This window comes from Natrix helvetica, assembly GCF_964273705.1.
Source record: "Natrix helvetica genome assembly, chromosome: 6".
NCBI classification, from domain to species: domain Eukaryota; kingdom Metazoa; phylum Chordata; class Lepidosauria; order Squamata; family Natricidae; genus Natrix; species Natrix helvetica.
Window position 1 is genome coordinate 2,526,440 of NC_138553.1, and position 26,863 is coordinate 2,553,302.

At 45.5% G+C, this 26,863-nt stretch overlaps 2 protein-coding genes across 4 annotated transcripts in view; one reads left to right on the plus strand and one right to left on the minus strand.

Annotated features, from left to right (window-relative positions):
• Nucleotides 1–5,849, minus strand: part of ZC3HC1 (zinc finger C3HC-type containing 1) — a 22,579-nt gene extending 16,730 nt beyond the window's left edge. The window contains exons 1-2 of one of the 2 annotated variants that reach the window (XM_081958471.1): nt 5,571–5,849; nt 4,453–4,564 (exon numbers count right to left, since the gene is read on the minus strand). In XM_081958471.1, the coding sequence (XP_081814597.1) occupies nt 4,453–4,564; nt 5,571–5,725 (267 nt within the window). In that variant the 5' untranslated portion in view covers nt 5,726–5,849. The remainder of the gene's footprint in view (nt 1–4,452; nt 4,565–5,570) is intronic. The other variant, XM_081958470.1, reaches the window with a different exon arrangement.
• Nucleotides 5,850–7,505: 1,656 nt separating this feature from the next.
• Nucleotides 7,506–26,571, plus strand: KLHDC10 (kelch domain containing 10). Of its 2 annotated transcripts, XM_081958474.1 has the most exons (9): nt 7,716–8,029; nt 12,395–12,616; nt 13,902–14,056; nt 15,927–16,075; nt 17,903–17,987; nt 19,145–19,211; nt 20,655–20,702; nt 21,595–21,734; nt 24,831–26,571. In XM_081958474.1, the coding sequence occupies exons 1-9, from the start codon at nt 7,891–7,893 to the stop codon at nt 25,038–25,040; spliced, it is 1,215 nt and encodes a 404-aa protein (XP_081814600.1). In that variant the 5' UTR covers nt 7,716–7,890; the 3' UTR covers nt 25,041–26,571. The 2 variants fall into 2 exon arrangements, with proteins under 2 accessions (XP_081814601.1, XP_081814600.1); XM_081958475.1 differs by lacking the exon at nt 24,831–26,571 and having other exon boundaries at nt 7,506–7,826; nt 21,595–21,732.
• The last annotated feature ends 292 nt before the right edge of the window (nt 26,572–26,863 follow it).

Here is a 26,863-nt window from a genome sequence, read left to right on the forward strand (position 1 = left end):
ATGCAGACACAAAAAGAGGAGGAGGGGCAGGGTGCTGTAGGTGGAGTCGACCCCTCTGGATCTCTGTTGTGCTCCTTCTTGGAAGAAGGACCTTCTAAGTCTCTCACTGAAATGCCGATATTTAAACCTGTCGAACAACGTATTACCAGATCCACGACTAGACAAATGTTAGAATCTCATAAGCGCGTCGACCCTCAAATACAATGTGCTAAGAAAGAAGCTAAGAAGCAAACCGGAGCCATGGGAGGAGCAGGGCTGGAGATTGGTTTTGTGGAGAGAGATCTTCAGCAAATGCTTTCAGCGCTTCAGACCAGATCTAAAGATGCTTAAGCTATTATCTTGGAACGTGAATGGAATGAACTCTCCACAAAAAAGGAAAAAAATATTTTATTATTTGAAGCAATTTAATAATGATGTTGTTTGCCTTCAAGAGACTCATATTAGGCTGCAAGACCAGAAGTACTTAGTGAATTCAAAACTGGGAACATTTTATGCTGCCTCTGATTTGGTAAAGAAAAATGGTGTGGTGATATATATAAATAAAAGATTTTCAACTAAAGTTATAGAGGCAGATGACGCTGGTAGATATATAGCAATTCAATTTGATACAGACTTCGGTTCCATTTTGGTGCTAGGAATATATGCTCCTAACCAATGCCAAGAAAGTTTTTATAAGATGCTCCATTTAAAAATTTTAGACTGGAACTTTAAGAGTATTCTAATAATGGGAGACTGGAATGGAGTGATTTCTCCAAAGATAGACAAGAGTACAAAGACGAAATTCACTACCAAATTACCAAAGGCTTTTTTTGATTTACAAGACGATTTGAAATTAAAAGATGTTTGGAGGACACAACATCTAAATGAGATGGATTTTTCTTTCTACTCAGATAGACATAAATCCTTTTCAAGGATTGATTTCTTTTTGTTAACACCGGATCTACTTCCTAAAGCCAAGAAATCCAAGATTTTCGCCAGGTCACTTAGCGATCATAGTCCGGTGTGGTTACAAATTGAATTAGGGATGAGGCCAAGAAGGTCTTGGAGAGTAAATGAAAATTTATTTAGATATGAAAAAAATGTTGATGAACTTAAAAAACACATGAAGGAATTTTTTAGTTTTAATATGAATAAGGGCACTCCCATTGAAATAGTTTGGGATGCAAGTAAAGCTTATATGCGTGGGGTCCTGATACATATGAACTTTAAACACAAACAAATTAGACAGAAAAGGAGAATGGAATTGGAAGATGAAATAAAACGTAAAGAACAGCTGCTTATAATAAACCCGAATGACCAGGCGCTCCAGATGGCGCTAAAGCTGTTGAAAGATCAATTTCAGATGCTTATAGCAGAACAAACAGCAACCAATTTGCAATTTGCTAAACATAACACCTTTGCCAACGCTAATAAACCTGGTAGATGGTTAGCATATACTTTGAGAAGGAATATGAATGATAGAATTATTGATAAAATTGAGTTTCGAGGGAAGATGGTATATCAACAAGAGTTGATTAAAAAATCATTTGTGGACTATTATACTAAGCTATATGTACAGGATAATATACAGAACAAGTTAATAGATGATTTTTTGGAAGGAAAAAGGGTTGCAAAAATTTCTGTGCTTCAAAAGGCAAATTTGGAACGTCTCATAACCGCTGATGAGATCACTTTAGTTATAAATCAACTTAAATTAGCTAAGGCTCCAGGGACTGATGGTTTGACTGCAATGTATTATAAAACTTTACAACTGGAAATGATTGAATATCTTACACAATTATTTTGTAATATACAACAAGGAGGTAAAATACCTCTCTCATGGAAAGCGGCTTTTATCTCATTGATACCTAAAGATAAAGAGGGCCCTAAGAAACCAGAGGATTACAGGCCGATATCTCTTCTGAACACAGATTATAAAATATTTGCTAAAGTATTAGCCAACAGATTGATGCCGGTTATTCAAGAGATTATTCATCATGATCAAGCAGGATTTATTGAAGGCAGACATATGAAGGAGAATGTAAGGCAACTCATAGATTTAATTGACTATCTTGATAAGAATAAGCAGATCTCTGCAGTGCTGGTTTTCTTGGATGCAGAGAAGGCCTTCGATCGAGTGAATTGGAACTTTCTAACCAAGACTTTGGAAAAGATGGATATGGGACCACGATTGCGGCAGGCGATTGGAGCAATTTATCAGCAACAAAATGCACAACTTATTATTAATGGAAATTTGTCAACAACTTTCGAGATACAAAAAGGCACAAGACAAGGTTGCCCATTATCCCCATTGTTATTTATTTTAACTTTGGAAGTCTTGTTGAACGCAATTCGGGACTCAAAATCCTTAGATGGCATAGCTATCAGGCAAAAGGAATACAGAACTAGAGCATTCGCCGATGATCTGGTTGTTACCCTTTCACATCCTTTGAAATCAATAATCCAGATGAAAAATATCATAATAGAATTTGGCATGGTGTCTGGGTTTAGACTAAATCAAAACAAAACGAAAATGATGGTTAAAAACATGACAGAGACTCAAAGAAAGAGACTTGTAAGTTTAGCAGGTTTTGAAATAGTTTCTAAAGTTAAATATTTAGGAATACAAATTTCAGAATCAAACACAAAACTTTTCTCAAATAACTATGAAGTGTTGTGGCAAAAGATACAGAAAGATCTTGAAGCGTGGAAAAAGTTACAATTGTCTTTGCTTGGAAGGATCTCAGCAATTAAAATGAACATTCTACCTAGATTTATCTTTCTATTCCAGATGATTCCGGTGCTCAAGTCAGATAAAACCTTGTTAAATTGGCAAACAACATTAAATAAATTTGTTTGGAAGGAGAAAAAACCGAGAGTAAAGATGAAGATTATGCAAGATACACGTGAAAGAGGTGGCCTCAGACTCCCAAACCTTCGATTGTATTATGAAGCTGCGGTATTAACGCATGTAGCAGATTGGTTTGGGAAAACAAAAATGGAATTGCTCAATATAGAAGGCCATGATCTTGTTCTGGGATGGCATGCATATCTTTTTTATGAAGACAGGGTGGATAAAGTGTTCAACAACCATGTTCTCCGTAGTGCCTTGATGAGAATATGGAAGAAGCACCGGCCCAATTGGGATTATAAAATACCGCTTTGGTTGGATCTTGCAGACACCATGGGGATTATGAATATTAAGTCACTCGGGGGTTGTTTATATAAAGATGTGCTTATTGCTGATGGGGGCGAATGGAAGTTAAAAACTTTGGAACAGCTGTTGGAAGAAGGAATTACTTTAAATTGGTTACATTACATACAGCTTCAGAAGAGATGGGAAGAAGATCGCAGGGTCGGCTTTATGGATAAAGAAGTGGAACTGATTAAGCAGATAAAAGAGACTGGTCCAAAACAAGTTAAAAGAATATATAATGTACTGTTAGAAAGAGACTCAGAAAGTGAATTGGTTAAGGATTGTATGATTAAATGGGCTCAGAATTTTGGGGAAGTGGTTATGTTGGAAACGTGGGAAAAAATATGGGTTCAGAATGTTAAATTTACACAGTCACAGAATTTAAGGGAGAATTTTTATAAAATGTTTTACAGATGGTATTTAGATCCTAAAAAATTATCATGCATGTACCCAAATGTTCAACCAAAATGTTGGAGATGCGGGTGTCTAGATGCTACCTTTTTTCATGTATGGTGGACTTGCAACAAGGTTAAAGCTTTTTGGATAAAAATATGGTGGGTTATGCAGAATGTATTTAAGAAAAGAATACAATTCACTCCACAAATGTTTTTATTGGGTATAGTTAAGGATTTTACCAAAGGGGAAACAAAATTGGCCTTGTATATGGTTACAGCAGCTAGGTTGTTGATTGCGCAACATTGGAAAAAAGATTTTTTGCCAACAATTGATCAATGGATTCAGAAGGTGGCGGGGTTCGCTGAAATGGCAAAAATTTCAGCTTTCTTAAAAGCACCTCCCACTTTAAATGAAGGTACTCCTCGACTTACAACCATCCATTTAGTGATCATTTGAAGTTATGGCGGCACTAGAAAAAAGTCACAGTTGACCACTTTTTCACACTTATGACTGTTGCAGCAGCCTCAGAGTCCCGTGATCAAAAGTCAGACAGTTTGACAACTGTCTCACATTTATGACGGTCGCAGTGTCCTGGGCTCCCGTGATCCCCTTTGGCGACAAGCAAAGTCAACAGGGAAGCCAGATTCACCTAACAACCGTGTGACTTATTTAACAGCTTCAGCGATTCATTGAACCACTGTGGCCAGAAAGGGCGTAAAATGGGGGCAAAACTCACTTAACTGTCTCGCTCAGCAGCAGAAATTTGGGGCTCCAATGTGGTCGTAGGTTGAGGACTACGAGTATATTTTGTTTCCTCTGGGAACTGCCCCCCCCCCCAAAAGAGGAAGCAGCCTTAGAATAATTGGGACTCAAAAGGATATGGTGAATGTTTCCACGCGGCTGAAGAAAGCCTCTTTGCTAGTGGATTCAAAATGCGGCTCATTGGTCGGGGGAGATCCATTGGCCACTTCAGGGAAGGCCGAGGAATCTTTTCTGAAATGCAAGCAAGAGGATTCTGAGAAAGGATCGTCAGTTCACAAGAGCCAGAAGTAGTCGTTTCTCTTCCATCTTCCTCTTTCAGCCCCCCTCAAAAGTGTATAAAACTAACCTGTGGTAGGGGAATTACAGTGGTGGGATTTTTGAATTGGGCTTGGACCTTTGAGGCCATTTAGTCTCACCCCCTGCTCAGGACAGAATTGGAATGGAAACTCCCCAAATGAAAGGCTGCTCAGTCCTAGTTATTAGGCTTTCATACCTAAAGCAGGACTAGAACTCACCGTCTCCTGGTGATTGGCCCAAAGCCACCCAGCCATCTTTCATACCTAAAGCAGGACTAGAACTCACCGTCTCCTGGTGATTGGCCCAAAGCCACCCAGTCATCTTTCATACCTAAAGCAGGACTAGAACTCACCGTCTCCTGGTGATTGGCCCAAAGCCACCCAGCCATCTTTCATACCTAAAGCAGGACTAGAACTCACCGTCTCCTGGTGATTGGCCCAAAGCCACCCAGCCATCTTTCATACCTAAAGCAGGACTAGAACTCACCGTCTCCTGGTGATTGGCCCAAAGCCACCCAGCCATCTTTCATACCTAAAGCAGGACTAGAACTCACCGTCTCCTGGTGATTGGCCCAAAGCCACCCAGCCATCTTTCATACCTAAAGCAGGACTAGAACTCACTGTCTCCTGGTGATTGGCCCAAAGCCACCCAGCCATCTTTCATACCTAAAGCTGGACTAGAACTCCCGGTCACCTGGTTCTATCCCAGCCCCTTCCCCACTTAAACCAAACCGTCCCTCTAATAGAGACCCCCTCAATGAAAACCATGTTCCACGGCGTCCCCATCAACCCCAGCCCCTTCCCCTCCCCCACGACCACCCCAGGCCCAAAACCCACCCCTCCCCCGGCCCCAAAAGCGCCGCCCTCCCCTCCGCCAGGGACGAAGCCCCGCGCGGGATGCCGGCCGGAGTCGGCCGGGCTCCTCCTCCTTCCCCGCTCACCTGTCCTGCCCGGCTTCCTCCGGGGCGATGCCTTCGTCGATCAGCTCCCGCACCTTCTGCGGCGTGATGGCCGGGGACTTGGGCTTGGTGGCCGGGGCGCCGCTCTCGGTCTCCGGGGCAGCAGCAGCAACCGCCACGGGGCTGGGCGCCGCCATCTTGGTCCGTCCGCAGAAAGCGTTCCCCCTTGCTAAACGAAGACCGGAAACGGAAGTTCCGCGGAACTTTCGTTCCTACCTGGCTCCGTTGCCAGCTCCTGCCGCTTCCGTCTGCCCCGTTACCAAACAATGCCTGGGGCTGGAAATGGGGAGGGGGGGTCTATAGACTGGAAAAAAAAACCTCTTCCAAGTTGGTTGATGCCACCAATGCACCGGATAGTACGTGCCAACCTTTTTCAGCCCTGCTCATGAATTCCTGAGAGTGTCAGCTTAATCTACCTCAGGGGTGTCCAAATTTGGGAACTTTAAGACTTGTGGACTTCAACTCCCAGAATTCCCTAGCTGGCTGGGGAATTCTGGGAGTTGAAGTCCACAAGTCTTGAAGTTCCCAAGTTTGGACACCCCTGATATACATAGAAGGCACCCAGTTGGGGAAAGTCCCTGGTTTAGAACAAGCCACAAGCCATTCCGTTTTTGTTTTGGTTTTTTTGCAACTATTTTAATTTATTTCATCAACAAACCTTCAAACACAAACTTAATACACACGAGAACATGTGTATAATGCAGTTAGTCCTCCACGAATGTCCCTAATTGGTCTCCAAATTTCCATTTGCCCAGAAATGGAAAAACAAATTAATTCCAAGCGAAGATGAAATAATAAGGTTATGGACTGTGCTGAAATGGACAAATTAACAAAAGAAATCCAGGGAAAAGAAGAAACGGAATACTACCACATATGGGATAAATGGTATAGGTGGATAGAGGAAAGAAATAAGGATCAATGAAGGAAGACAACAAAGCCCAAAAATGGTAGTTAAGGAGAATTAACACATACATATGTATCCAAGTGGTTTAAATTCACTAATCAGCCAATATAGCACACAGATGAGTAAAATAAGAGGGTTAAGAATGGTGAAATACAAATGAAATATAATAGAAGGGGAAATAATATAAGGTGAGCGACATTGATTGGCAATTGCTATTAGAAAGAACAGGAAGCTCCTGTTCCTATTGTATGTGTAAATATGGTGTACGTTTAAGTTGTGTGTGTGTGTGTATTTTACATGTTTATAAATAATTTTTAAAAATCTTTCTCTTTTTATCTATTTCAAGTCTGCCTTCCCAACCTGATTAGAATGAATGAGCTGCCTGGAAGGGACCGTGGAGGTCTTCTAGTCCAGCCCCCTGCTCAAGCAGGGGAACCTTCCATTTCAGGTAAGTGACTGTCTAGTCCTTTCTTAAAAGCCTCCAATGACCCACAACTTCTGGTGGCAAGGAGTTCCACTGGCTAACTGTCCTCACTGTTAGAGGAAGTTTCTCCTTAATTCCAGGTTGCTTCTCTCTTTGATTAGTTCCCATCCATTGCTTCTTGTCCTGACTTCGAGTACTTTGACTCCTTCCTCTTTGTGACAACCCCCAAGTACTGGAAGACTGCTATCATGTCAACCTGCTGCCTTTCCATGGTGGTAATTGCGATTCCCATCAGCCCCAGCAACTGGCTGCGGAAGACAAGACGGGGCAAGGCTTCCAAAATCTGAAATGAGATGGCAGGAAAGCAATCCCGAATATATTATTATATCTTTAGGGGAAGAAGGGATTTATAAATGTTAAAGGATAATGTATAACACTAATATTATCTATGAGAAATGTATATTTGTGAACTGTATGTATGTATATATATATGAGTAAGAAAAATAAAAAAAACTTTTCATAAAAAATCTGAAATGCAACCCATTGGCAGATTATTTCAGAGGTGCGGTCGATTGGCCATCGAGTCTATTGAAAATTGCCTGCAATGGAACTACAGCCCCCAGCAGCACTTGCGAAAGGATCGCGCGGGAGTGTTCTCTGGCTTCGATTGCTTCTGCCTCGACGCAAGGCCGCGAGAAGCGAAAGCTCGGATCGGCCGTCGGCGTCGCCTCTGCCGGTCACGTGGTGCCGCCGGGCTGTCGAGGAGACCGACGACACTCTATGGTCATCCGGCCATTTCCCTCGCGCCTCGCAACAAGCGCGCCTCCTATTGGCTGTAGCGGAGTTAGGGCGAAGCCGATTGGTCCGGAGGGTGAAACGCCGCTGGTCGCGGTGCCTTGAGCGGGCTGAGGTGGGCTCCGCCGGTCGGCCGTTGAGGGGACGCGGGGCGAGCCCAGGCCCGGGGCGGCGGGAGCATGTCTGCCGCCGACGGAGAAGGCTGGGACGGCAACGGGCAGCGCGGAGGAGGCAGCGGCGACGGGCCGGCCGCTCAGGCCCCGTCCGGGGGGCTCCTCAACCGCTTCGTCCGCCTCCCGCCCGGCCCCGGACGCGTCGGTGAGTCAAATGGAGGCCCCAGGCCACGGGAAGGCCCTTCCTGGCTCCCTCGGCCTCTTTTCTTCTTAGGCCTCGCACAACACCCCTGCGAGGTAGGCCGGGCTGGGCGTGACCGGCGTAGAGTCCTTCCCGGCCAGCGAGAATATCCGGCTCTCCTTCGGCCTCCGTCTTCCCGCGGGGCCCCGTGAAGGCTGCTCAGGCGTCTTGGAGGAGGAAAAAATGGGCGGGGAGTGGAGCTTCCTTGGCCAGGGGCACTTTATCTGGGAAGGACGCCCCCTTGAGGAGGGGCAGGGCGACAGGGCAGCTTTTAAGGTTTGGGGGGGATTTAAAGTGTTGGGACTGCAAGTGTGATGGTTCTCAGGAAGGGGAAGGGGCGGTCAGTCCTTTCTAAGGTTGGGGGCTGGATGGGGGACCACCAGGAAATCCCGGGGGGGGAGATCCTTGGTGGGCTCTGAGATTTGGAGGGGGGTTGCAGGCGTTTCATGACCCAACTAGGGAACATCATCAATGCTAGGAAGGAGAGTGGCTTGTTGAATGGAGGAGGAGAAGGGGAGGTGAAGGAGGAGAAGAAAAAGGGGAGGAGGGGGAGGACTGTGGGGGCCTTAGTGGTCTCTGAGCTTGGTAGTTTTCTTGCAGACGTTTCATGACCCAACTAGAGAACATCATCAGTGCTAGAAGGGAGGGGGGTTGTGGAGAGGAGGAAGAAGAGAAAGGAGAAGGAATAAAGGGGAGGGAGGGTGGAACAGAGGAAGGAAGGAAGGAAAGAAGGAGAAAATGAGGAAGAGGGCGCTCGGTGCTCTCTGAGCTTAGTTGTTTTCTTGCAGATGTTTCATAACCCAACTAGATAGCATCATCAGTGATTGGAAGGAGGAGGAGGAGGACTACAGGGTCCGTAGTGTTCTCTGAGCTCGGTGGTTTCCTTGCAGACATTTCATTAGCAGACTAGGTAACATTATCAGGTGGTTTCCTTGCAGACATTTCATTAGCAGACTAGGTAACATTATCAGTGCTAAAAGGGAGGCAATTTTGAAGAGGAGGAGGAGGACTACAGGGTCCTTGATGCTCTCTGAGCTTGGTGGTTTCCTTGCAGACATTTCATCTTCAGTACTAGAAGGGAGGTGTGGTGCAGAGACGAGGAGGAGGAAGAGAAGAAGGGGAAGAAGGACAATTACAACTGTGGGGTCCTTGATGCTCTGTGAGCTCTGTTTTGTTGCAGAGATTTCATGACCCAACTAGGCAACCTCATCTGTGCTAGAAGAGAGGGGGGAGTGCGGAGAGGAGGAGGAGGAGGACTGTGGGGTCCCTGGTGCCTCTCTGTGCTTGGTGGTTTTCTTGCAGACGTATCATGATCCAGTCAGGTAACAACATAATGGCTAGAAGGGTGTTGGGTTTGCACAGGAGAAGGATGACAATGGAGTCTTTGATGCCTTGTGAAGTTGTTGTTTTTTCCTTGCAGATGTTTCATGACCCAGCTAGGTAACATCATCAGTGCTAGGAGAGAGTGAGGTTGGCTCTCTGTTTATACCCCAATCGAGGAGCTACCAACGCAGACAGGCAAACAGTAAGCAATCAAGGGATTTCCTAATCAAGGAACCTGCAAGACCACTCCCACCAAACACTGATGGGGCAAACCACTTGTGCATCAACAGAAAGTAAAACCCACCCTCCCTTCTAACACTGATGAGGTTATCTCCACGGGTCATGAAATGTCTGCAGGAACACAACCAAGCTCAGAGAGCTCCAAGGACCCCACAGTCCTCCTCCTCCTCCTCAACCCCACTCCCATCTGACACTGATGATGTTCCCTAGCTGGGTCATGAAATGTCTGCAAGAAAGCAACCCAGCTCAGAGAGCACCAAGGACCCCACAGTCCTTCCTTCTTTCCCTTCCCCCCCTCCCCCCAACTTCCAGACTCTAATAATGTTACTTAGTTGGGTCATGAAACATCCGCAAGAAAACCGCCAAGCTCACAAACCACCAAGGACTCCACAGCTCAACCCTGAGCTACTAACCATCTCTTCTAAATAAATCCCAGAGTGTAGAGATAAAGATAGACCTTGAAAGCAGGCCTGAAAGAAGGCAATGGGGCCTCACTTCCCTACTGATAGCAGAGAAACCGTGTGGAGCTTCCTGACAGTCACTGAGAGCTGATCTCAACTTAAAGAAGATTCCGCTTTTTTTTTTTACATCTTCCCCGATTTCCTAACCATGTGAAAGTAATAGGAAGCCATGCTGTTCTTTTTCAGCAGTTTTGGTCAGTGTTGGCTACAAGGAATTTGGAAAATGGCCACAGGAAGTTTCCCATGTGCTCCAGTTTGCTCAGGAAGCTTGTGCTGAGACACAATGGGCATCTCTGGTGTGGCGTGTGAACAAGTGTGCTATCAGGTTGGAGGAGATGAAGAGAAATGTTTGGAGATTTAGCTAGACCTTCAGTTACGTTTTTGTCATTTCAGACATTGTGTTTCGTCTAATGCACATTACCGGTATTAAGCTAGTTTAGAAATAATGTATGCTTATGTTATTTAGAACAGAATAGAATACCATACCATTACCATACAATACAATACAATACAATACAATAGGAAAGAATAGGAAAATAGAATAGAGTTCTTTATTGGCCAAGTGTGGTTGGACACAAGGAATTTTCTTTGGTGCTTAAGCGCTCAGTGTACATAAAATAAAATACATTCATAAAGAATCATAAGATAAAGAATCGTAAGATATAACACTTCGTAATAGCCATAGGTTACTAATAAGCAATCAAATCATACTAGGAACAAATAATATAAATTGTAAAGATACAAGCAACATGGTTATAGTCATAAGTGGGAAGAGATGGGTAATAGGAAGGATGAGAATAATAATAATACAGTCTTAGTAAATAGTTTGACAGTGTTGTGGGAATTCGTTGTTGAGAGAATGATGGCATTCAGGGAAAAACTGTCCGTGTGTTTAGTTGTCGGTGTGCAGGGCTCTATAGTGTCGTTTTGAGGGTAGAAGTTGAAACAATTTATGTCCAAGATGTGAGGGGTCTGTAGATACTTTCACAGCCCTCTTTTTGACTCATGCAGTGTTCAGGTCCTTTTTAAAATATATATATATGCTGGCTGGGAAATTCTGGGAGTTGAAGTCCACAAGTCGTAAAAGTTCCCAAGTTTGGACACCCCTGCTCTAATACAACAACCCTGGGAGGGTTCAGAGAGAAGGATTAGCTAGCCCAAAGTCACCCAGCTGTCTATGATTCTGTTCCAAAACAAATTGTGTTTTGCGCTTGTTCAGACCCAGGTAATGGGGTTACCCTTAACAGAAATGGGTTTCCCATTTGGCACCGAAAAGGTTATAAATAGTGGAGTTGTATAGGTTAAATTCCCAAAAGTCGAATGAAATGTTAGAGGAGCCTGAATTTCAGCAGTTCTGGAGGAAAGCTTTGATTCTCCAAGGTGCTGAATTGGAGGGAAGTTCTATTTTGGTGCATTTTTGAGTGGTTGAAGTGCTGCGCACAGCCCTAAATAAACCTTAAGTACTAGAAGGTTCAGCTCTGTTTTTGCTACAAGGAGAACTTTGTGCTACTTTGAGGAAGAAGTTCCAAGTAATTCATCAGCAGCAGGTCGCACGCTGTATTCCTAGCCTCGTGCCCTTCCTCTTGTTATCCTTGCTATCCCAGCTAGATATCAGTTAAAATTCTCCAGAGATGCTTTCTGATGCAGCGTTACATATGTTATTGATTGATTAATATCCTGGCTTTTATTATTATTTTTATAAATAAGGCAGTAAACACATAATACTCCTTCCTCCTCCTATTTTCCCCACAGCAACAGCCATCTGAGGTGCCTTGGGCTGAGGGAGAATGACCGGCCCACAGTTACCCCTCTGGGTTTCATGTCTAAGGCAAGACTGGAACTGGTGATTGGTCCAAAGTCACCCAGCTGGCTTTCATGCCTAAGCCGGGACTAAAACTCCCCGTCTCCTGGTTCCTAGGCCAGCACCTTAACCACTGCACCAGTGGTTCTCAACCTGTGGGTCGGGAACCCTTTGGGGGTCGAACGACCCTTTCACAGGGGCCGCCTAAGACCATCGGAAAACACATATTTTCGATGGTCTTAGGAACTGAGACACCAATATTATGGTTGGGGGTCACCACCACAGGAGGAACCGTATTAAAGGGTCGCGGCATTGGGAAGGTTGAGAACTGCTGCACTACACTAAACTGGCCTTTGCAGGTACTTTTTTGGCGGATGCTGAGATTTTATCCATTGTGGTATTTGCCCCACAGCCTTAGCACTTAGCATTTCCTGCATCAGCCAGTTTTGCCCCAGTGATTTTGTCTCTTCCCTGAATGACAAACGGGTCTTTATTCTGCTTTAGGCCTCCGAGTGCCGCCAGCCAGGAGTGGCCACCGCTGCGTGGCTGACAATGCCAACCTGTATGTGTTTGGAGGATACAATCCTGACTACGATGAATCTGGAGGGCCGGAGAACGAAGATTACCCTCTTTTCCGGGAACTCTGGCGATACAACTTTGCTACTGGCACCTGGCATCAGATGGGCACTGAGGGCTACATGCCTCGCGAGTTGGCATCCATGTCGCGTAAGTGCGAGCGGTTGAATTACGGATGAATAGCTCAAAATTGATCTCAAAATTATTTAGAAAGGTTAAGAATAAAACCAAACTCAATGGGAAAACACAACAGACCGTATTCTCCGGACTGTAAGTGTATAAGACGCACCAAGATTTCAAAGAGGTAAGTAAGAAAAAAAAAGTTTTTGTCTTCCCCGGACCCCAGGAACACTCTGCAGGCTTCAGCAGGGTGGGGGGAAGGCAAAAATGCCCCCGTTTCGGCCCGTTTTTTGCTTATTTTTCCCCAAAACAAGTGTTTTTCCCTTCCCCCAGCCCTGCTAAAACCTGCTTGGGGGGGGGGGGCAAAAGCACCCCCCATTTTGGTTAAAAACAGCCTGTTTTTTGCCCATTTTTCACAAAAATGGGATGCGGGGACGGGACATCGGGAAGCCAAAAATGGCTGTATTTGGTGTATAAGACGCACCAATATTTCCACGCTCTTTTAGGGGGGAGAAAAGGTGCGTCTTATACTCCGAAAAATACGGTCATACAATTATTTTAAAAGGTTAAGAAAGGAAACTCAAGAATGAAGTAAGTCAGGTACTCTTGCTTGTTTCATTCTTGTGTTCCTTTTCTTACCCTTTCTAAATGTTGTGTTTTCCGATTGTGTTTGGTTTGATTGGTCACTGCCCACAGTCCACAATTTGGTGATGGCTGGGGCCTAAATTAAATAAGTTAAATTAAACATAACACCTAGCATGTTTCACGATGCAAAAACTATATTAGAATAAGCTTGAGAATGAAACCATTATGCGAGGCTTGTGGTTGCAACTTCTCTATGCATGATTACAAATAGTCCTTGACTGACAACAGATTGTTTAGTGACCGGTCAAAGTTACAGCCCCACTGAAATAAGTAACTTATGACCAGTTTTCACATTTATGACCATTGTAGCATCCTTAGGGTGCTTGACAACTGACTCATACATCTGATGGTTGCAGCATCCGTGGGGTCATTTGGGGGACTTTCTGAAACAAGCAAAGTCAACAGGGAAGCCAGATTCCCTTAATAGCCATGTTCTTCACTTAACCAGTGCAGTGATTCACTTTAAAACTCTGGCAAGAAGGGTCGTAAAGCGGGGCAAAACTTCACTTCACATCTGTTTCACTTAGCAACGGAAAGGTTTGGCCCAGTTGCGGTTGTAAGCCGGGGACGAAACCTGCCGTTTGCAACGTAGCGCATTTGCAGCTGGGTCGTTTCCCCTTCCTGCTTCTCCTGTTCACCAAAGCCCCCGTTCCGTGTTGTCTTTCCGCAGTCGTGCTGCACGGCAATAACCTCTTGGTCTTTGGCGGCACCGGGATCCCCTTTGGGGAGAGCAACGGCAACGACGTTCACGTCTGCAACGTCAGGTACAAGCGGTGGGCGCTCTTCAACTGCCGAGGGAAGAAGCCGAACCGCATCTACGGACAGGTAAAAGGCAGCCACAGGCTCCCTTGCAAAATCCACTGAGCATCCCTTTCTATGCCGCCCATCTGACCATCCAGAGGGACTCTGGGTGGCTTACAATAAAATCATAAATAGTAACCTTAACCAAGTTAGATTTTTAAAAAATGTAGAGTTAATCCTCCGCTTACGGCCACAGTTCAGCCCAACAGTTTTCAAGCAATCAGAATAGAGTTGGAGGGCACATTGGAGGTCCTCTAGTCCAACCCCCTGCTCAAGCAGGAGACCCTACGCAATTTGAGGCAAGTTGTCAACTTGTGAATATTTCCATGCCTATTATCAAGTTGGCATTGAAAGAGAAGGGAGGGAGAATTCCACGCATACCTTCGACCAGGGTCGGATCTCAGATTTCTACAGCAGGCTTGTGAGGCACAGAATTTTACAACCTGCTGCAGCACTTCGTTGGTGGATGTGATTTATGACACAGACTGTGGGGAGGGGAGACCCAGGGCTAAAGCTCAGCCACCATTAAACGGAAATCAAATCTGGCTCCCTGGCAGGCAATGCCAAAATGTTGCTCCTAATAAATGACTGGATATTTTTTTTGAACTTTGTCTCGAGGCTCGTAATTAATTAGGGCATCTTTTGGGGACCTCACACAAGTGACTGTCCCGTCTCTTCGTAAAAACCTCCAGGGATGGAGCGCCCACAACTTTTGTTCCACTGGCTAATTGTCCTCACGGTTTGGAAGTTTCTCCTTAATTCCATTCTGCTTCTCTCCTTGATTAGTCTTCACGCTGTGGGATATTCTCCCCAGAAGAGAGGCTGACCCCCCACCTCTCCTGGCATTCCAGAAAAGCCAACACACTTGGGTCTGCAGAGAAGCATGCACTGGTTAGCACCCCAAAAGGCCTTCCCCCCTCTGGCTTTTCATTCATTTTTAACTTTGATTTTAATCATCCCTGCCTTGATTAGTTTTCACCTGTTGCTTCTTGTCCTGCTTTCTGGGGCTTTGGAGAATAAGTTCACCCCCCCTCTTCTTTGGGGCAGCCCCTCAAATACTGGAATGCTGCTCTCATGTCCCCTGTAGTCCTTCTTTTCTCTAGCCGAGCCAAACCCAAATCCTGCAAACCGTTTTTGTCTTTAGGCCTTTAGTCATCTTAGTGTCATGCCTGCAAGCCATCTTTTCTTTCGGACTTCAGGCCTGCCACACTTTTAACTGTTTACTTTCTATTGTGGGGAAATGGGAGGGAGGATTATACGGAGTTGGGTGATATGTAGCCATAATAACATTCTTCTTAGAAACTCAAGGTCATCCTTGTCTCTGGAACTGGATGGGAGCAATCTGTCTTCATGGCAGTGGAAGATTGGACTTGTGGGTGTGGGGGGCAGGATCTTGAACTTTCAGCTGGGTGGGGAAAACCGGGAAGCTTTCAGATTCAGGTTTTGCCAGATGTGCCAATGTGACTCTCTTCATCAATTGGAACTTTGAGGAATCCTTTGCCTCGGACTCTGATTTAATTTTGGATGCTATTTGGAACCCTGACATTAACCCGAACCTGGGACCACACACAGTTGCTGTTCTCTGCACTTTTTCCAAAGGCTCAACATCTTTTTTGTAATGTGGTGACCAAAACTGGATGCACGATTCCAGGTGTGGCCTTACTAAGGCTTTTTAAAGCGGTACTAAGAGTTCCCGTGATTTTGATTCTAGACCTCTGTTTATACAACCAAGGATCGCACCAGCTTTTTTTGGCCGGCTCCTGTTTAAGGGATCGTTCACCAGGACTCCCACGGTCCCCCTCACAGGGAACTGTCTTTGAACCAGGTTTCCCCTGAGGTAGCCGACATAAAGCGCAACCTATTTTCACACGACCTTTTCTTTTCTCCCTGTCAGGCCATGGCCATCATTAACGGCTCCTTATACGTCTTTGGAGGAACGACTGGCTATATCTACAGCACAGATTTGCATAAACTGGACCTCAACACCAGGGAATGGACGCAGCTCAAGCCAAACAGCCTGCACTGTGATATGCCGGAGGAAAGGTGAGCGGGGCCCAAATCCAGGGTCTGGGGGCTCCTTTATGCTTAGAATGTCCCCTGGGAGACGCAAGATGGCGACTCTTCTTTTGAAAAACACCTCACCAGTCACTGCTAAAACAAGTTAGATATTTCCAACAAAACCACAAGCAACGTCATTCATTTATCCATTTTGTTTATGACCTTTTCCTGTCTGCAATCTCACTATCGAGGGAGCGTATATAGTTGACATTGCCATAAAAACAAGGATGCTGTTGTTCAGTTACTAAGCGAGAGCCAGGATGCTGCGATGGTTAGAACACGCTACAGGTAGTCCTCAGCTTGCGACCACAATGGAACCCCCACATTTCTGTTGCTAAAAGTGAAACATTTGCTAAGTGGATTCGTCCCCGTTTCACAACCGTTCTTGTCGCAGATCGAAAGTGAGTCGCTGCAGTTGTTCGGTTAGTATTACGATTGTTAAGTGAATATGGCTTCCTTGTGGACTTTTCTTGTCACAAGTTATGGTCGTAAGTTACTTTTTTCAGGGCCGTTGTAACTTTGAACGGTCACTAAACGAACGGTTCTAAGTTGAGGACTACCTGTAGTACAGGCTGACTCTGCCCATTGCCAGAAGTTTGAGTCTATCCTGCTCAAGGGTGACTCGGCCTTCCATCCTGAAAAGGAAGGCCCAGATTGTTTGGGTCAAAATGCTGACTCTGTAAACAGCTTAGAAAAGGCTGTAAAAGTTCTGTGAAGCGATATATAAGTTTTAAGGTCTATTGCTTGGGAAGAAAGAGAGGGAGGAAGGAAGGAAGACCAAGTGGTTAGAATGTATTATTGCAGGCTAACTCTGCCGACTGCCAGCAGTTCAATCCTGACCAGGTCAAGGTTGATTCATCCTTCCATGGTCAGTAAAATGAGGACCCAGAGGGTTGGGGACAAGAGGCTGACTTTAAACTGCTTAGAGAGGATTGTAAAGCACTGTGAAGCAGTATATAAATCTTAAGTGCTATTGCTTAGTTGTGTCTGATTCTTTGCAATCCCATGGACCATGGCACACCAGGCCCCTCATTCCCCACTATCTCCTGGAATGTCCCCAAATTCATGTTATTTGCATTGATGATGCTATCTTACCCACCTCTGCCACCCCGTTCTCCTTCCGCTTTCCATCTTTCCCAACATGAGAGGACTAAAGTATTTGAGCTCCAGTTTCAGTATCTTCCCTTCCAAAGAGCACTCAGGGTTGATTCCCTTTGGGCTCGACTGATTTGATTAATATAGATCTATTTGATGACCACACCAAGGACCCCTCGTGTCTGACCTGGCCAGCACTTAAACCTCCAAGTAGAAATGATCCTTGGCTCCATTTGTTGAGAAAGGTACAATTTTATTAGAAATCAAGTGTCCTGGAGTAACTAAGCATCACACGCCAAAATCCCCAAGCTCAACCTTTCCCTCCCTTAACTGCCTCCCATCGCTGACACCTCTTCACAGTGGCCAATCAGGTCCAAGCAAGACGCTTTTAGAACGGACACTTCAAACGTAGGTTGGTACGAAGCTCCTTTCCTCTCCCAGCCGGCTGACCTTGAGGCAGCATCTCGGGGAGATGCAGAAGTTACTTTCACTTCCCCCTCCCAATCATTCCCCTCTTCCCATACACCTCCCCCAGAGTTCGTGGTAGACAGTCACCGCATGGTAGCAAAGCACGAGCGAGCGAGCGAGCATTAAGGCGACAGCTGACACCTCCTGCCAACCCTCAGCTAGATATATTCCCCTTTATTAGATCTATTTAACATTGAACAAGTCAATAGGATGAAATTTTAAAGATGACCTCCAGCCCTGTCCTTTCAGGTACAGGCACGAAATCGCACACGACGGGCAGAGAATTTACATCTTGGGAGGCGGTACCTCTTGGACGGCCTACTCCTTGGACAAGGTGACCTGCTCAAAGGCCTTTTATTGATATTTATTTGTTTGTTTGTGTTTCTATAACCCCCCCCCCCAAAAAAAAAAAACCCACGAGCAACATAAATACAAGTCAGCTGCCAAGGGTTTGATTTTGATTGCCTGACCACGGGGACGCTGCTAAAAGTGTGAACAATGCTCCTAAGTCATTTTTTTTCCAGTAACTTCGGACGGTCATTAAAGGAATGGCCGTGAGTAGAGGGTATCCGAAAGAGGGTTAGGGGAAAAAGATACAAGCTTGGTGGTTGAGACAAAACAGGTGTCCAAGCACCTGAGATCCCCTTTCTTTGACTGCGGGAGCTGGGCAGCGCAAGCGAATGACCGCCAACACCTCCAAAAATGGCCACCAACGCAACACCCCAAGCGACGTCTTAAAAAGCCACGTGCAACAGGCCCTATATAAACCCACAGGAACAACCCACATTCCACCAGGCAGAGGTTCCCTGAAGAGGGCCCCCAGCACAAGCCCGAAAGCTCGGAAGGCAAAACCTCTGGTCCCGGTGACCCACCCAGATTGGGGTCTATGACACTTAGCCACAGCCAACTCTCTGCAGGAGAAGAGTTACACTAATATCAAAGAAGTGGAGGCATAGAATCATGAAAGAAAGGGGGAGAAAGGAGGGGGACAGGATGAAATGCGAAGGACAAAAATTAAAATGTTTTACTTATTTTAAATAATGAAGTTTGTCGTTTAATAACCCCGTAATCCCTTCCATCGGGGTGCAGTCGGGGCAACTAACTGGAGCTAGCAGTGTTTTACTGGCCGGATGCCCTTCCCTGTCGCCAATGCAGAGGTTTTCCCCCCAGTAGATATATCCTCATTGCGCCCAGAGAGAGAAGTATCTGCCTCTACCCAGGATCGAACTCACAGGCCTCCTGATTCTGAGGCGAGAGCTCCACCTCTAGGCCATCACACCGCTCACATTTCAAGCAGTCGAATAGAATTGTTAAGGTTGTCCCAGGGCGAATTGGCTGTGGCGAGTTCTCCCGCTCCGCCCGTATTGGATCCCGCAACCTTTGACATCTGTCAGAGAAGAGGCAGCTGAGCCTTCATCCCCCTCGGCTTCCTGGCCTCCTTTGCTTTTCTATTAAAATGGTAGCTGAGTTGTCTTTTTCCTCTTGCCTAAGATTCACGCCTACAATCTGGAAACCAACACTTGGGAAGAAATCGCCACGAAGCCTCATAAGAAGAAAGGTAGGGGGTCTCGCGATCTGTGCTGGTCGGGAGGGATGGACGAAGCCCAAAGGGAGGATGAGTGTCAGTTTTAAACGACTTGCAAATCCTGCCACCGAGGCGTCGTTCACAACCGTCGAGTCTTTCTATAATGTTGTTTTCAAAGACCTTCATTTACTCGTGTGTCTCTGTGGGGCCCCGGGTGCTCTCTCAGCTTGGTTGGCTTCCTTGCAGACGTTTCCTGACCCAATTAGGTAACGTCATCAATGCTAGAAGGGAGTGAGAACAGAGAGCAAACACCACCACTCCTACCACTGAAGATGTTACCTAGGTGGGTCATGAAACATCTGTAAGGAAATAACCAAGCTCAGAGAGCACCAAGGACTCCACAGTCGCCCTCCTCCTCCCCCTCCATCACCACCACCACCACCACCTCCTCCTCCTCCTCTTTGCAAACCTTACTCCCTTCTACCACTGATGATACTACCTAGTTGGGTCATGAGAGATCTGCAAGTAAATAACCAAGCTCAGAGAGCACCAAAGACTCCACAGTCGCCCTCCTCCTCCCCCTCCATCACCACCACCACCACCACCACCTCCTCCTCCTCCTCTTTGCAAACCTTACTCCCTTCTACCACTGATGATACTACCTAGTTGGGTCATGAGAGATCTGCAAGAAAACCACCAAGCTCAGAGAGCACCAAGGACCCCACAGTTCAACCCCTGAGGCCATAAATATTCTCTTCTATTTTTGCATCAGAAATTGAAACTGTACTCATGAATTTATTTATCTTATTTGTGAAAATGACTTCTACAAAATAGCTGGATGCAGAACAAACTTTTGGGCTTATTGTTCTCTGTTGTGTTATAAAATACTTTATTTAAAAAAAATAAAAGAATTGTTTCATAAAGCTATAGAATATTTTATAAAACGCTTTATTAAGAATGTAGATTTTAGCCTCTGGGTGAAAATTCCCCCCCCCCCCAATTATTAATTCAGAATTTAACATGAATTATTTCAGTTGCTTTGTTCTCTAATAAATTTGATTCTTAGAATCTGATCCCTCTTTCCAAAATAATATCCGCCGCATAAATAGACTTTATTTAGGTTAGCAATTAATTCAGAGTAATTTCTGCATATATTTCATTGCTCTGTATCCCAATTTTTGCTCTCTTGCTGTCTGCATCAGCTACGTTTCCCAGATGTCTCGAAGGCTTTTCAAAAATCATGTTTTAAAGAAATAGGACATTTTCTGTCATGGCACTCTACTTTCCCACTTCTAAAGATAGTTGATGTTTTAGAGCAGAGATGCCCAACGATGGACTTCAATTCCCAGAATTCCCCGGCCAGCCATGCATGGCTGGCCAGGGAATTCTGGGTGTTGAAGTCCACAAGTCTTAAAAGTTAAATCAAAGAAGCATCGTACGGACTAAATCACTCGCATTCTGACCTCTGACCCACAGATTATCCTGCAGCCCGAAGATGTCATAGCTGTGTACAAATAAAAAATGGTAAGCAATAGCTTAACTTTGGAACGCATACAACAACAGAATTTCCTGTTTGGGGTGGGGTGGAGTAATTCTGACAGGTTTACATTGCATATTTTATTATTATTATTTATTTGTCCCATCTTTATTATATATTTTTATAAATAACTCAAGGCGGCAAACATATTTATTAATTTATTAATTTTTGGGCTGAAAGAAAGGACTGGCCCAAAGTTACCCAGCCAACTTGGTGCCTGAGTTGGGACTAGAATTCAGAGTCTCCCGGTGATTGGTCCAAGGTCACCCAGCTGGCTTTCATGCCTAAAGTGGGACTAGAACTCACCATTTCCTAGTGATTAGTCCAAAGTCACCCAGTTGACTTTCAGGGCCGAAGGCAGGACTGGAACTCACCATCTCCTGGTGATTGGTCCAGAGTCACCCAGACAGCTTTTATGCCGAAGGTGGAACTAGAACTCTCCGTCTCCTGGTAATTGGCCCAAAGTCACCCAGACAGCTTGCATGCCTGAGGCGGGACTAGAACTTACCATCTCCTGGTGACTGACCCAGAATCATCCTGCCATTTTTCATGCTTAGAGTGAGACTAGAACTCCCAGTCTCCTGCATGTCTGAGGTAGAACTAGAACTCACCGTCTCCTGGTGATTGACCTAGAGTCACACGGCCACTTTCATTCTTCAAGCAGAACTAGAACTCACCGTCTCCTGGTGGTTAGTCCACAGTCACCCACCCGGCTTTCGTGCCTTAGGCAGGACGAAAATGCTGACTGAAGCATTTAACTCGCAAGCATTGGGGAAACATTGGGAAATTACCGATGAAAGAAACCATTCAGAAACGCATTTCTCATTCCACGATTGATATATTGATTGGGGGACAAAAAAAAATCCTCTCTCCTCTCAGATGTCTTTGTCTGCGGCGGATACAACGGGGAGGTGATTTTAGGCGATATCTGGAAACTCAGCCTGCAGACGTTTCAGTGGGTGAAGCTCCCTGCGGTGATGCCCGAGCCCGTTTATTTCCACTGTGCTGCTGTGACTCCGGTAAGAGATTCTCTCCCCCCCCCCCCCCAACCTGGTGGCAGCAGTCAAACTGACCCCATGATGGGCTCCCTATCACCTGAGGTCTCCAGCCCCGCTGGCCATCCCAGATTTTCAGGGCATTTTGGAAATGTTCTGACCCTGCTCCCCAAACACGGCAAACCCTCCAAATGTTCCTTTATTAGGAGCGCTGGCAAAACGTTTCTCTCTCACCGCAGGCTAACAAGTCCGTCCATCCAGAAGATGAATAGGTGTCTGCCCCATCAATTCATCTCCGCCCCCTGCCTTTGATCCCCAGAGCTCAGGTGGGGCTTCTCCAGCAGCAGTGGCTTTTCCGTCCCAAGGACCGGCCCATAGATTTCCACTGCTCTCCTCTCCTCTGCCTTTTGTGCATCCGCACGTCAGGCACTGGACCCAGCTGTTCCTCCTCTTCCTCATCAGCCACCTCCAGACCTGGGGGCTGTTGACCCTCCCTCTGAAGGGTGATGGATGGCCCAGGTTCCACCTCTGCCTCTCTCTCTCTGCCAGCTCCATTCCTTCTTCCCCCGCGGAGCTCCCAGGTTGCCTCCATGCTGGCCCTGACTGCCACGCCTCCTCCTCCTCTTCCGATTTGGCTGCTTAAGGGGCCGTTAGCCGACAAGCCACAACAGGAAAACTATTAAATTGGGAGCTGATCTTATCTCTGCAGGGATGGTGCTCCACAGGGAGGGGGCCACTACGGAGAAGGCCCACCTTCCCGATCCCACCAGATGGGCCTCCTTCAGAGAGGGGACCTGTAAACCCCCCCCCCCCCCCACTCTGATGAGTCGGGCAGTTGTAACTTTCAGTCCTTCAGGCCATCCATGAACTTCAGGCTTGGACCACAGCCTCTTTCTCCACACCTTGTAGGCCGGTGTTTTTCAACCCTGGCAACTTCAAGCTCCCAGAATTCATGGCTGGCTGGGGAATTCTGGGAGTTGAAGTTCACACGTCTTAAAAAAGGTCCAGATTGGGAACAATGCTTTACACTGTCACAGCCTCCATTCCAGGGCAGTTAATCAAACTGCAGGATGCCAAATAAGTAGATTGATGATGGATGGGTGGATGGATGATAGATAGATAGATAGAGAGATAGATAGATAGATAGATGATAGAGAGATAGAGAGATAGAGAGATAGATGATAGATAGATAGATGATAGATAGATAGATAGATAGATAGATAGATAGATAGATTAGATAGATAGATAGATAGATAGATAGATAGATAGATAGATAGATAGATAGATAGATAGATTATAGATGATAGATAGATAGATTATAGATGATAGATTATAGATGATAGATAGATAGATGAAGATAGATAGATGATAGATAGATAGATGATAGATAGATAGATAGATAGATAGATAGATAGATAGATGAATAGGCAGATATGTGGATGGATGGATGAGTAGAGAGAAATGATAGAGAGAGGGATAGAGGATGGATAGATGATACATGTAAAGATAGATAGTGATAGATAGATAGATACAGATAGAGATAGATGCGGAGACTCTAGAAAGAGTGCAGAGAAGAGCAACAAGGATGATTAGGGGACTGGAGACTAAAACATATGAAGAACGGTTGCAGGAACTGGGTATGTCTAGTTTAATAGAAAGAAGGACTAGGGGAGACATGATAGCAGTCTTCCAATATCTCAGGGGTTGCCACAAAGAAAAGGGGGTCAAGCTATTCTCCAAGGCACCTGAGGGTAGAACAAGAAGCAATGGATGGAAACTAATCAAGAAGAGAAGCAACTTAGAAATAAGGAGAAACTTCCTGACAGTTAGAACAATTCATCAGTGGAACAGAAGTTGCCTCCAGAAGTTGTGAATGCCCCAACACTGGAAGTCTTTAAGAAGATGTTGGACTGTCATTTGTCTGAGACGGTATAGGGTTTCCTGCCTAGGCAGAGGGTTGGACTAGAAGACCTCCAAGGTCCCTTCCAACTCTATTCTATTCTATGTATCTATGTATCTATGTATCTATCTATCATCTATCTATCTATCTATCTATCTATCTATCTATCTATCTATCTATCTATCTATCTATATCTATCTATCTATCATCTATCATCTAATCTACCTAATCTACCTGTCTATCTACCTGTCTGTCTGTCTAAATTAATCAGTGGAACAGAAGTTGCCTCCAGAAGTTCTGAATGCCCCAACACTGGAAGTCTTTAAGGTGATGTTGGAGAGCCATTTGTCTGGAACGGTGTAGGGTTTCCTGCCTAGGCAGAGGGTTGGACTAGAAGACCTCCAAGGTCCCTCCCAACTCTATTCTATTCTATGTATCTATGTATCTATCTATCTATCTATCATCTATCTATCTATCTCTATCTATCTATCTATCTATCTATCTATCTATCTATCTATCTATCTATCTATCATCTATCTATCTATCTAATCTACCTAATCTACCTGTCTATCTACCTGTCTGTCTGTCTAAATTAATCAGTGGAACAGAAGTTGCCTCCAGAAGTTCTGAATGCCCCAACACTGGAAGTCTTTAAGGTGATGTTGGAGAGCCATTTGTCTGGAACGGTGTAGGGTTTCCTGCCTAGGCAGAGGGTTGGACTAGAAGACCTCCAAGGTCCCTCCCAACTCTATTCTATTCTATGTATCTATGTATCTATGTATCTATCTATCATCTATCTATCTATCTATCTCTATCTATCTATCTATCTATCTATCTATCTATCTATCTATCTATCTATCTATCTATCTATCTATCTATCATCTATCTATCTATCTAATCTACCTAATCTACCTGTCTATCTACCTGTCTGTCTGTCTAAATTAATCAGTGGAACAGAAGTTGCCTCCAGAAGTTCTGAATGCCCCAACACTGGAAGTCTTTAAGGTGATGTTGGAGAGCCATTTGTCTGGAACGGTGTAGGGTTTCCTGCCTAGGCAGGGGGTTGGACTAGAAGACCTTCCAACTCTGTCCTCCTGCATTCTCTTCTTGGGGGGCTGCCAGAAGAGGCCAGGTAAGGGGCTGGGAAGCTTTTCAAGACCCAATTCTAAAAGTGGTTCCCCTCTCCCTCCCCTCCCTCCTCTTCTGCTGCTGCTCCCCAGGCAGGCTGCATGTACGTCCACGGAGGCGTGGTGGACATTCACCGGAACAGACGGACTGGCTCCCTCTTTAAGATGTGGCTCGTGGTGCCCAGCCTGCTGGAACTCTGTTGGGAGAAGGTGCTGGCCTTTTTCCCTCACTTGGCCAACCTCAGCCGATCGCAGCTTTTGCACCTGGGACTGACGCAGGGACTCATCGAACGTTTGAAATGAAAAAACGTCCCGCAGGCCGGCGCGCTAATTTAAATACAATCCTTCCCCCCCTCCCCTCCCCCCCCCCGTTCTCATTTCCTCTCTTATTTATGGTCCCCCCGAGAACGCCACGGAGGAGGAGCAGGCCAAAAGACCCCCACCCACCCACGCCCGCTTCTCCAGCCTTACTCGCCAAGAACTCCGGATGCCTTTCCCGTTTATGTATATATATAAATATATATATAAATATATATTTATATATATATATATATAATTTTTTTTTCTATTTTGATTTGAGAATTTATTAAACTCTGTGCTTTTTTTTTTTTTTAATTTATGGAGACCTATAAATACATCATGAACGAAAAAAGCTACTGTGGCTGAGATGATTTGTACAGGTAGTCCTCGACTTACGACCGTTCATTTAGTGACCGGTGGCCGTGGAAAAAGTGACTTAACGTCTGTTTTTCACACTTGCAGCGCCCTCACGGTCACCCAATCAAAATTCGGATGCTCTTCCACTGGTTCCTATTTATGACGGTTACGGTGTCCCGTGGGGGTCCCCCTTTTTTGCGACGCTCCGACAAGCAAAGTCCCTGGGGACGATTCACTTAACGGGGGACTCACTTAACAACCGTAGCAATAAAGTTCATAAAACTCATTGATCGGATGCCTCGCTTAGCAACAGGAATTTTGGCCTCGGTTGTGGTCGTAAGGTGAAGGCTACCTGTACTGGGTTTTTGTCACATGCTTGTAGCGTCGTAAGGCAAGGACCCAGTCACTGCCTTCTGGTTTCAGGCCTCGATTTCCCCTTCGGAAAAACGACGTATCCAGCTGCCTCTGGAATTCGGTGAGGCCGTTTTCCTGCTTCCTGGCAGGAAATTAGGGAAATCCTGCACTATTTTTGACTACTTTGTCATTTTGTGTGTTTGTGTGTTCCTTTTACAGTGGGTGACAACAGAGGCTGCCTCTTGTGTCTGTGTGGAAGGGTCCTTCGTTGTCCTTTTGCGACCAAAATATTCAACCATTGACTTTTGTCGATATGCCAGAAAGATCCTTGCTAAGTTGTCGTTGCTATCGACCTCCCACAATAGAAAAATGACTTAAAATATAAAATATAGAATATATCTCAAAAAATAGAATAAGATACAGGTAGACCTCGACTTACAACAGTGCCGCTTAGTGACAATTCAAAGTTACAACGACACCCGAAAAAAGGGGACTTGCAACCGTTATTCACACTTGCAACGTTCTTCCAGTGACATGATCCAAATTCGGACGCTCGGCAGTGGACTCGCATTTATGACGGTCGCAGCGTCCGTGGGGGGAGGGTCACGCGATTCCCCCTTTGGCGACCTTCCGACAAGCAAAGTCAACGGGGAAGCCAGCTTCACTTAGTGACCGTGTGAATGACTTAACAACTGCAGCCGGTCACTTAATAGCCATGGCAAGAATAGTCGTAAAATGGGGGCAAAACCCACTTAACTCTGTCCCACTTAGTGACAAACTTTGGCCTTAGTGATCGTAACTCGAGGACTACCTGTTTTTTTGTTTTTTTTTAAATGTGAAGATACACTTGGTTTTTTTTCTCTCCTTTGCCTGTGTAAACGGGGGTGGGGGGGGCGGGGTAAGAAGACCCCACACTCCATGCTGCAGCTGTATCGGCAAATGAGTTTGCCTTCCCCTCCCGACCAACCGGCTTTCTTTGAAGTCCTGGTTTCCGGTCCATTTGTTTTTTAAAAAATAAAATTTTGAAATGCTGGATGGGGGGGGGATGGGGGGGACATTCTCTCGGAAAGTCCTTGTCGATAGCCAGGTCTTCGTTCCCAAGAAAAGCCCCATCC